This window comes from Lipotes vexillifer, unplaced genomic scaffold, assembly GCF_000442215.2.
Source record: "Lipotes vexillifer unplaced genomic scaffold, Lipotes_vexillifer_v1.1 scaffold1201, whole genome shotgun sequence".
NCBI classification, from domain to species: Eukaryota; Metazoa; Chordata; class Mammalia; order Artiodactyla; family Lipotidae; genus Lipotes; species Lipotes vexillifer.
In genome coordinates this window covers 1,991,634-2,002,758 of record NW_006783542.1, presented here as the reverse complement: position 1 = coordinate 2,002,758, position 11,125 = coordinate 1,991,634, and the positions used below count along the sequence as shown (strand labels likewise).

Genomic DNA, 11,125 nt, shown 5'->3' with positions numbered 1-11,125 from the left:
GGCCAGAGCCAGCTGGCCCGCCGCCAGCGGTGTCTTCACAGGACTGCAAGAGGCAATGCCCTCTCGGCGGCCTCAGACCCGGGGGGCCCTGGGCCTGTGTCCCCGTCCCCACCCTGACCCCCCGGGCAGCAGGGGGCATGGCCACGGAGGGAGCTGGCCGTCTAGTGTCCTGGCCACAGGGCCTCCGTGTCTCAGAAAGTGCAGGAAGTGCCTGTGTGGCCCAAGCGTGTAAAAGACAAGACCCTCAGAGTCCCCGAGCACGCAGAAGATGCAAGTCACAGAGAAAACGTTAACGTCTAAGTAAGTGTGGAGACGTCCAGTGGAAGTCTTTTCCCCCACGGAAACCTCTCTGATGCTCTGGATGAAATGTCCCCCTCTCCCCCGACCCCCCGCTTCTGGCTGCCCCTACTCAGCGGGCGCCCCAGCAACAGTCTGCCCTGTGGGGGGGCTGGGGCGCAGCACGGGCCCTCCTAGCCTCCGACCCTTGACCTTGCCCTCAAGGGGCACACCCGGCCGCCTGCCCTGTTCAGCTGTGACGAGGATGGAGGGAGAGGAGGTGACGGGGCCAGAGGCCCAGCACGTGCAGGGATGGAGGGGGAAATGGGGGCAGGGGGAGGATGGGGGAGCAGGGCCAACGGGGAGCTGGGGAGAGTGGGAGAAGACTGGCCTGGGGGTTGTGGCCCGGCCCCCTCGGCTGGCCCTCCGTGCACGGTGGGGCCTTGGGGGGGGAGGACGGGGCAGGGGCCACTGCAGGACCCACAGGCCAGGACACCGAGGCCTTCGTCTCGACACTGCACATTCAGCCTGCCTCAGTTTCCCCCAGTCCTGTCCCCCAGCTTTGATTCCTCCCAACCACCTACGTCCTCTCCCATCAGACGTAAATGTACCTGAAAATTCAGTTGGTTCAGGCAGCAGGCGTTAGGCCCCTACTGCATTCCAGGCCCCGCGGTGTGCACCCAGCTCCCACCCAGAGGACCACGGCGGCTGGTCCCTCACCCATCCCACCTGCTTCTGCTTCTGCCCTGGAACCACGACGCCCCTAGTGGACAGGACAGGAACTGCAGTGTTCCATGGAGGGCTGGACCTGTCACGGGTGGCCAGTGAGTCTGGGACGCGGGGAAACGTGTGTCTGAGTTTGAACGCTCCCCTGCCACCAAAGCCCCAGGGTCAGAGCAGGTGAGCTCCTTCCTGACGAGACAGACCCTTCCTGATGCTTCTTTAGGGCGGCAGCCTCCAATGCCCACCCAGGCTCCACGGCAGAAGGCCAGACATCCCAAGATGGCGGCCCCAGGGGCCCCACCCAGGGAGGTCCCATCCCCACAGTCCTCCACAGGGTCTGGGTGCCTTCCTGCCCCGAGATACACACGCGCTCGTACACATGACATATGACGATGACAGTACCCTGAAGAAACAAAAGCCAGGAGCGCACTGTCGGGACGGGGGGTGCAGGGAGGAAGGGGCGCCCAGGCCCGCCCCCAGCCCCCTCCCGCGACTCACAGAGACTGCAGGCTCCGCAGTTCCCACAGCGCCTCGGCAGGGATCCCTCCTAGCAGGTTGTTCTGCAGCATCCTGTGAGGGGAAGAGGCGGCCTGAAGGACTCCCACCCACCCGCCTGCCTGCCCGCCATGCTGGAGCCCAGCCTCAGAGCCCAGAGTCCTGTCCCACCCCTCCCTGGCTGGAGGTCCAGGGCGCTGTGCACGGGGCTGGGAGAGTGCCTCCGAGGGACTTTGGGGAAAAGGCCGGGGAGCGGAACGCGGGATCCTCTGGCCCTCTGCTCTGGAAGGACGTGGGCAAATGCACGACTTCCTCCCCAGGCCTCAGCTTCTCCGTCTGCAGCCGAGAGGCCGGGTTTTCTTCGGGGAAGGGGAGGATGCGCAGGGCCCAGGCAAGTCTGTCCTTGTGGTGTGTGTGTCTATAGAGACAACTTGAGGCACCCAGATCGGAGTGTCAGCACCATCTGGTGACGCCATCACACATGACCCCACAAGAGCAGGGACATGCCAGCTCGGGGCACGATCCGCTAGGGAGGCTGCCCTCCTGGACCCGCGGGGCAGTGAGTCAGAGAGCGAGAAGGGGAGAAACTGGGGTCTGGGGCCTTCAGGTGGCACTGCTGACCCCAGCCAACCCTGGCCACCAGAGCTGTGCTCAGAAAATTGTGAGGAGGCCACGCCAGCGCCTCGGGGAGTCCCCAAAGCCTCAGGGCCCTGGGCAAGGGTCCTGCTCACCCGGCCCTAAGAGAGGACCTGGGTGGCCGCTGCCACTGGAACGTCCTTCCCTGCTGGCCTCTGGAGAGGAGGAGGGGGCACGTGGGGCGGGCCCCCTGGGGGATCAGGGAAGAGCCGGGGGCAGGAAAGAAGGAAGCTGCCCCACCCTGACCTGCACACCCGTCGGGCCCTCCTGGGCCACGTACAGCCCCAGGAACAGCACCTATTGCAGGATAGGCTGCTCTGGAACTGGGAGGGACCTCCAAGGAGACCTACTGTGTGCCAGGCATGCTGTCCACCCTCCCTCTAGGCATTACCCCATGCAGGAGCTCTGGCCACATCTGCCCCTCACCTGCCCTGACGGGCACAGGCCAGGTGCCCTCAGAGGCCCAGACGTCTCTCTACACACCTGGGTCAAAAAGAACTGTGGCTTCCCTGAGGACAGCTCGGGGTGGGGTGGGGGCGCAGTGTGTCTGGGCTCTCAGCCTTCAGGACTCTGCAGGACAGGGATCCCCACCTACGGTCGCGGGAAAAGGCACGGGGCAGGGGCTGACCCTCTTGACCCAAGCCTGGCCAGAGCCTTGAAGAACCAGTGCAGGAAGGCAGGGACCCTAAGGAGTAAGACTTCCAGGTCAGGTGTGGGGCTGGGCGGGAGGGACAGGGGAGGGGTTCTGCCACAGCCGCTCGGAGAGGATCAGAGAGGGAGCCCCCTTTTATGGTCCTTCACCTCCGGAAGGGCAAGGGGGAGGCAGAGTGCCCTGCAAGGACAGCCGGGCCTCACCCACCAGAAGAAGATGGACTTCAGCTGGGCCCCTGGAGCAGCTAAAGTGACCGCCTCCCAGCACAGAAAGAGGGTATCGTGCTGACGGCGGGCTTTACTGCTCTATTTTTCTCGCAGGTCTGAAAACAAGTGGGGAAGGCACTGCAGAAGGAGAAACGTGGCGGACGCCGGGAGGTACTTCTTGCCCAGATGCAGGTGGAATCCCTGCTGTGAAGACGCTGAGTAGGCGGGCACCATCCCCCAAGACGAGACGCGAGTCTCACATCTGAAGGCCCAGCAGACAGATGCCCCGCTCACCAATCCGGCTGCAGGTCTGGGCCTGCTGCTGGGCACGGACGCGCCACCATGCGGGCCGCCTGGGCCACGTCTGGCTCCAGGGGCCTCCCCACCCCCAGGGAAGCGATGTCGGTGGGAGCGGGACAGACAGACCGAGAGAAGAGGCAGGAAGGACTGAGGGCCAGCAGGATGGGAGAGCAGGGTCTGCAGCAGAGCGGAAGGAAGGAGGGACAGAGGCAGAGCGCCCGCGGGCAGAGAGGGAGTAGGGCAGCACGAGAGGCCAGAGCCCTGGAGCCAGAGGCCAGCAGTGCCGGAGTCAGACAACATGGAGAAAGGAGAATGCTTGGAGGTGGTCTGGGGGCTGCTGACAGGCTGGAAGCCTGAAGCTCACAGGCCGAGTGGGCAGGGCCACCGCCAGCCCATTGACAACTTGGAGCAAATTAGAAAGATATTCCTTTCTAGATGGAAGTAGCCCCAAGGCTGGCACAGGGCTAGATTTCAGCCCCTTCTCACCCCTCAGGCGATGGTCTTGTGCAGTGAACAACCTGCTCGACTGTACAAAGAAGACCTGCTGGTCAAGTTGGGGCTGAGGGGGCAGGAGAGCGTGGGAGCGGCTCACCACTTCAGGGGAATTTCAGACGCTCCAGGATCAGCGCCCAGGCTCCTCCTCTTCCCAAGCCAGTCCCTGTGGTGACGAGCCCTCCTGAGAAGCCTCTCTGGTCCACCCTCAGACCCCCCCGCATCCCCTTCCCCCACCTCCTTTCACCCACACTCATCACAAGAGCAGGAGTGGGGCCCAGGGAGGACAGTCGCAGTTGGGACAAGGTGAGCTGTGGACTGGGGCTGGGGAGAGGGTGCCGTAGCGCCCCCTTTTGTCCAATGGGCTGTGGGCTCAGTGGAAGAGAATAACTCAAGGTCCTTTTCAATTCTCACTTTCCTTTTGCTTCAGGGACAGAGACGCCTAGGAACTGGAGGACGGGACATGTTTGCCGAGAGAATGGGACTCAGTGCTGTAGCCAGAGACCAAGGCTGGGGCTCGAGAGGAAGGGGGTCCAGAGGAAACCAGCGGAGATTCCTCCTCTCCAGAAACTGTCCTACCCACCCGGCCTGAGAGTTCTAGGGGGACACGTGGGTCTGAATCTGACCTCGACCCTCAAAGACCTGTGCTAACGGGCACTATTCACGTTACAGAAAGGAAAGGAGGGCACTTCCCTACATTGTGGCCTAAGTATCAGGTGCTGTTATACGTCTGTTTATAAATCACAAAGTTTGTTACATACAGGGCGAAAGCAAAGCCATGGAAATCATTAAAATGAAAAGTGAAGATAAGGAAATGAGCAGGCCAGTGGCAAACCAAGACACAGGTTAGAAAACTTCCATCTGCCCAGAGTTCTCCAGGCTGCATCTCCATGTAAAGTGGGACTTAGACTTACAGGATTTTCAGGCTGTAGAGACCAGAGAACGCCTGTCCCGGGATGTGCGAGAGGCGGTTTCCAGAGAGACGCCTGCAAGTCAGAGAGAAGGGCGGGTGGGTGATACTGGCAGGGAGCCAGGCAGGGTGGTGGCCCTGGGTCAGCATCCTGGGACGTGGGAGGGAGGCTGCTGGTGTAACTGCACTGCCGACGGCACAATGACCCTGCAAGGGGCCCACTAGGACCCGCAGCCTTCAGAGGAGGAAACCGAGGCTCGGGTCACAGAGGGTGCCTGGTGTCTCCCCGGACCCGATTACCACTAGGCCCACGTCCACCACGTCCATCCACAGCACTGACCTGCTGACCCACCATCCCCCTGTGTTGTCTCCCGTCACCAGTGGAGTTAGATCAGACGGGTGTGTCTGGGTCTCCCTGTGCCCTCAACTACACAGACAACCCCACTAGTCCAGGGGGCAGGGAACGGGGTGTCGCAATTAGTCTAACCCTGCAGTCTAATTAAGCGCTTCCACGTTTGTCATGGGTGACCCTCAACTCCGAAAGGAGCGAACAGGACGGAATACGCTGACACGTCCTCAGTGCTCAGCCTGGCCGAGCAGAGTCTGCTGAGGGCGGGGCAGAGTCTCAGGCATCACTGGGCACATCAGTTCTCACTGAGAGGCCTGCCGACTGCCGATGCGGAAATCGTGCTGACACAGCTCAGAAGCTATTTTTTAAAAATATATCTCTACTAGGGGACTTGCCTGTGGTCAGGTGATTAGTACTCTGTGCTTCCACTGCAGGGGCCGCAGGTTCGATCCCTGGTCGGGGAACTAAGATCCCTCATGCAGCATGGTACGGCCAATAAACACACACACAAACATACACACACACTGAGTCTTTTTATTTGACATTTGTTGTTTTAAAAAACAACACATGAAAAGGCATCGTGACCTTTGGGGTTACTAACTTGGGTTCCCTAGGTGGGCGTCTTGCCTCTAAAACAGGCCAGCCCCTCGGGGGGTGGGGCATGGAGGACCAGCAGCCCCCAGGGCTCAGGCTGTGCCCGTGTCGCCAGCTCCTAGGCCTTTGTCCTGCTTTTCATTCCCACCAAGCTGGGCCCCGCCACCTCGACGGCCCCTCTGCTGCCTCTCACTCTGTCCCTTCCTTTGACAACAGCCTTCAAATTCCTCCTTGGAAGGCGTCCCCACCCACCCTGCCCACTTACTGACGTGGCGAGCCTGGGTGCCCATGCCAGGCGCCCTCTCGTCTGCTCCTGGCAGACCGAGTGCACCCTTGGGGGGCCGTGCCTAGGGCCAGGGTGAGGAGGGCTGTGCAGGAGGAGTGGGTCAGGGCCAGGACCTCCCAGTCTGAGAGTTTAAGCAAAGCCGGTAGAGCCCCAGGATCAGTGGTGATGCCCAGACAAGAACCAGCAGGCTAGGGGTCGGCTGAGGAGGGGGGCAGGGCTGGGAGCAGGTATCCTGGCTGCCTGCAGGGGACAGCGGGTACTCTGGCCAAGAAGATGACTCTCTCACGTGAGGCGCTAGAGCACGAGGCCAGCCTGCAGGACTCCAGGCCGTGGGGAGGGATCAACCAGGGAGGACTTCCTGAAGGAAGTGGGCCTTGTGTTGGCCCTGACAGAGTGGAGAGAGAGATGGTGGGCCTGCCAGGCTGGAGGGGAAATCTGCTCAGATGCAGGAGGGCTCCAGGGACGGGCAGGGGTACAGGCCTCCCTGGAGCAAAGCTGGCCGCATGGGCTTGGGCCAGGTGAGGAAGGGTCCTCGAAGCAGCTCCTTTGGATTGTGGGGAGGCAGATAAGGCCGTGGAGCTGGTAAGAGGCACCCTGAGATGGGCAGAGTCTGTCAGAGAGGAGGTAGGTGATCTGTCCTTAGGGGCTGCGGCCGCCCCAGGGGAGGGGACGTCAGGGTAGCAGCAGCAGCAGGGATCGGTACGGGGGACCTTCAGAGGAAGAACCACCAGGACCTGGGGAGCGGCCGGCGGCCGGACACAGGGGGCAAGGGCAGGTCAAGGACGACCCCAGGGAGAGAAGCAGCATTGACAGAAAGCCGGTCGGCTTCAGGGAGGGAGAGGCTGGATGTCCGAGTTCCTCTGTCCCCACTGCCCGCCTCGGGCCCATACCTGGGCAGGTGGGGCTGACCCCGCTCAGAAAAGCTCCCCAAGGCCGTTTCCGCTGGCTCCACCCCTCCCCCCTGGGGACCCCCGGTTCCCTGTGTCAGAGGTCACAGTGCCCGCCTCCAACCCCCCAGCCCCCCCTCCCCCCATCTACTCACAGCTCCTCCAGGAAGCGCAGGTTGAGGAAGAGGCCAGGCTGGAGCTCCGTGAGGTTGTTCATGCTCAGGTCTCTGCGGGAGAGAAGGCAGCGGGCAGGCTGTGAGCTGCGTCCTCCCCGGGCCGTGCTCCCCGTGGCTCCCCCTGCGCCTCCCTCCTCCCCGCTCCCTCCACTGGACGGGCTGTGATGAGGGCCACAGAGGAAGCCGACCCCGTCGGGGACAGGCCAGAGAAAAATTCAGAGGATGTCAGAGCAGGACAGGGCCGATCAACACGCAGGATCCCTCATGGACGTTTTACCCGAGACCACCGCCATCCCGTGGGCTCCTGGAATCAGCCCCAGACTCACCAGGGGGTTGCCTTTTACTCAGTCCCTGAGCCTTCGGGATTCCACAGCCCTGAGGCCTGCAGTCTCTCTCCTGTTGTCTCTCCCTGAACCCCACCAGGCTCCTTCTACTTTTCTCCAAGCAGAGGGCCTGGCCCCTGGTACATCCCTGAGGATGCTTGATTCCTGAGGAGTCCCACCTTAGACCAGTCTCGCCTTCCCATATTATCTGAGAGACCCTGAGGGTGGTTTCTGTGTCACTGCCCTCCAAAAGATACCCTGCACACAAAGGAATCACAATACTGTGATTGTGTAACAGCTGGCGTTTACTGGAGGCCCACTTTGTGTCAGGCACAGGCTAACCTTTATCCAAATACAGTAAGTCCCCTACATACCAACCTTCAAAGATGCGAACGTGCGTTCGCATGTCCAGTCACGTAAGTTAGTTCACGCGTCTGGCGTACATTGTCACGTGCGTGCATCCTCTGCAAGCGGTTGTTTTCGTGTACTTTGCAGTACTGTATAGAGTACAGTAGTACAGTACCTTTATTTCAAGCCCAGGATGTCTGGAAGCAAGCGTAAAAGCAGCGGTGATGTAGCTGGTACTGCTAGGAAGCGCCACGCGACAATGATGGAAACAAAAGTGAAAGTAACTGAGAGAGTGGAGCGAGGCAAAAAGATGTCAGACATCGCTCATTCTTATAACATGAATCGTTCAATCACTGGCACGAGTCTAAAGAACGAGGACAAGATCATGGAACATGTGACATCTGCTGTGCCGACGATGTTGACAAAATATCGACGAGGCATGGAAAAGTGACGGAGGAGATGGAGAACCTTCTCAGTGTGCGGATGCAGGGTCAACATCCTGCTCAGCTCAATGCCGATTCAAGAGAAAGCTAAGAAGCCTTTATGAAGACTTGGAGAAGAAACACTGCAAAGAATCAGAGGGCACGTCTTTCAATGCCAGCCATGGCTGGTTTCATCGGTTCAAGGCTAGAGCCAACCTTCACAATGTAAAAGTAAGTGGAGAGGCAGCAAGTGCAGATAGGGTAGCTGTCCGGGAACTTCCGGAAACACTTTGAGAAATTATTGATGATGCTGTGTATTTACCCAACGAGGTTTTTAATGTGGATGAGACACAACTGCACTGGAAGAGGAGGCCAGACCAAAGTTACATTAGTAAGGAGGAAAAGATGATGCCGGGCTGTAAAGCAGCAAAGAATAGGCTAACTGTTGTTTGGTGGCAGTGCTTCTGGTGATATGAAGCTGAAGCCTCTCTTAGTTTATCATTCAGAGAACCCGAGAGCCCTTAAACACATAGCCAAGGGCTCTCTTCCTGATGTGTGGAAGCGTAACCCCAAAGCCTGGTTACAGAGGCCGTTTTCCAGGACTGGTTTTTCCACCACTTTATCCCAGAGGTAGAGAAATATTGCTTTGAGAAGGACGTTCCAGCAAAACATTCTTTTGCCGCTCGACAATGCTCCGGGCCACCCCCCCATTCATGGATGACTTTCATCCCAACATCAAAGTAGTGCATCTGTCACCGAATACTACATTGCTTGTCCAACCTATGGAACAGGGAGTTATAGCGACTTCCCAGAAATAGTATTTATGTCACACTTTTTGTCAGGCAGTAAAGGTAAGTGACAAATCAGGAACAACCTAGGGACAACTCTGGAAGGACTATAACATCTACAAGGCCATAAAAACATTGACTTTGCATGGTGTGAGGGTATGGCGGTCACCATGAATGGGGTTTGGAAGAACCCCTGCCCAATTTGTTCATGATTTTTGTGGATTTGAGAAGGTAGATCAGAAGTCCGAAGAGGTCTTCAGCAACGTAGTGACCCTCAGCAAGAAGCTGGAGCTAGGTCTGCAAGAGGACGACTTCACTGAACTCCTTGCTGTGCAACATGAGGAGCTCACTGATGAAGACCTGATGGAACTGGAGGCCCAGAGAAAGGACGAAGAGGACAGCAGGAGCAGGAAGTAACTGAAGAGATTCACGACGCAGGAAATGGCAGGGGATTTCCTTTATTTGAGGAGGCGCTGTTAGTTTATGAGGCACAGGACCGACCCAAACGTAGAATGATACACAAAGGCTGCAGCAAGCTACTCAGAATGCAATCCAGGGCTACCTTGTCATCTATGACGAGAAAAGAAGAGCTGCTACCCAGACATCGCTGGATCGTTTTTTCAAGAGGGTGGATAGAATTGGATCCAGCAAGGAACCAGAACCTCTGCCATCAACGTCAGGCCTGGGTGAAACGGCAGCTTGCCCTCCTTCTCCTGCTGCTGACGACCCTTCAGCTCTACCATCTCCCACCTCCTCTCCCTCCTCCAGTCAGTAACTGTTCCTGCCTGTTCACTCGATGCCAGCCCCTGTATACCAGCTGTTGGACTGTAATATTGCCCTTTTCAAGGTACTATACTGTAAGATTAAAAATGTCTTCTTTATTTTTTGTGTTTGTTTTTTATGTATTGTTTGTGTGTAAAGTGTCAAAACCTATTACAGTACAGTACTCTACAGCCGGTTGTGTAAGTCGGGTACCTAGGCTAACTTTGTTGGACTTACGAACAGGATTTACAGACGCGCTCTCAGAACGGAACTCGGAACTCGTAACGGAACTCGGAACTCGTTCGTGTGGAGGGGACTTATGCTAATCCCATTTAATTCTCACAACAATCCCAAGGTGGATTCCACTTTACACTCAAGAAAGCAAACAGGAAAAGAGCGCTGAGGTCAACTCTCTCCTTGGTTTACCTGCCAGACCTCAGGCTCTTTCTTAATCACTCTGACCCTTGGTCTCTTCATCCATAAAAATGGTTGAACACCACCAAACTGCTAGGGTCCTCGTAAGGATTAAATGAGCCAAGGCTTACAGACTGCCTAACAGTGCACACACATCAGTCCTGTCCCTCGGTGACCTGTGGGCAAGCGTCCCAGCCCAGCAGGCCTGGAGCAGGCAGAAGGGGTGACCTTAGCCTGCTGGTCCTGCCCCGCCCCAGCGTTTTCCTCCCGGTCTGAGCCGGGGAACAGTGACGCTCGGGCTGCACGTGTGCGTCTCATACACTTGCGATCCCTCCTGTCTCAGACTCCTAACAGCTGCTTCTCACCTCCGCCAACTCCCCCCAGCCTGAGGGCACAGGGTGGACCCAGACCGGCCCACCTTGTTGCTGGGCACCACCCGCTGGCCTTCCTGCAGCTCCCTCCTCCCCAGGGGTGCACGTTCCCTGCAAACCCCAGGGTCTCCATTTTCCCCAAGAAACGCGTGTGACGTGTGTGCTGGAGATAGGGTGGGGGTCAGGGGTTCGGGGCCCAGCTCCAACCTATGAAAAGGCTGTTTAGGCTCCAGTGTTTTACCTCCAGTGAAGCCTGGCCTCTGGATGCTACGTGCTCTGAGGAAGGAAGCCATCGGCGGCAGATAGAGCCGAGGAACCGGCAGGCTCCCGTCCGGCTCCACATGAGGACCGAGGGGCCGTCCCGGGCCGAGCCATCCCGGGCCTGCCCGTCCAGAAGGAGGGCCGGGCGAGCTGTGGCTGCTTGGCTGGCGGCCGCAGAGCCACAAGCACGCTGGACGGTGGCGGGAGGGGACGGTAAGGCCACGGGAGCTCAGGCCGCAGACCCTCCTGTCCGGCCCCGGGCCCAGCGCACGATCAGCCCGGCAGGAAAGCGTGAGGATCCACAAACTCGGGCACCTCTGAACACGTACCCCGAGCATCTCTGGACGTGTCTCCACAGGTGCTCGCGGGCATGTGACTCAGACCCCATCACTCAGCCGTCGCCCCGGGGGCTGCACCTCAGAGGCTCTGATGTGGCTCCGTGCCCCCCCGCCCC

At 58.9% G+C, this 11,125-nt stretch overlaps 1 protein-coding gene across 1 annotated transcript in view; it reads right to left on the bottom strand.

Moving 5' to 3' along the window:
* Window positions 1-11,125, bottom strand: part of LGR6 (leucine rich repeat containing G protein-coupled receptor 6) — a gene marked incomplete at its 3' end in the record, with an annotated part of 95,291 nt that overhangs the window by 59,361 nt on the left and 24,805 nt on the right. The window contains 3 exon segments of the mRNA XM_007456168.1: window positions 1,498-1,569; window positions 4,695-4,766; window positions 6,962-7,033. Of these exon segments, the coding sequence (XP_007456230.1) occupies window positions 1,498-1,569; window positions 4,695-4,766; window positions 6,962-7,033 (216 nt within the window).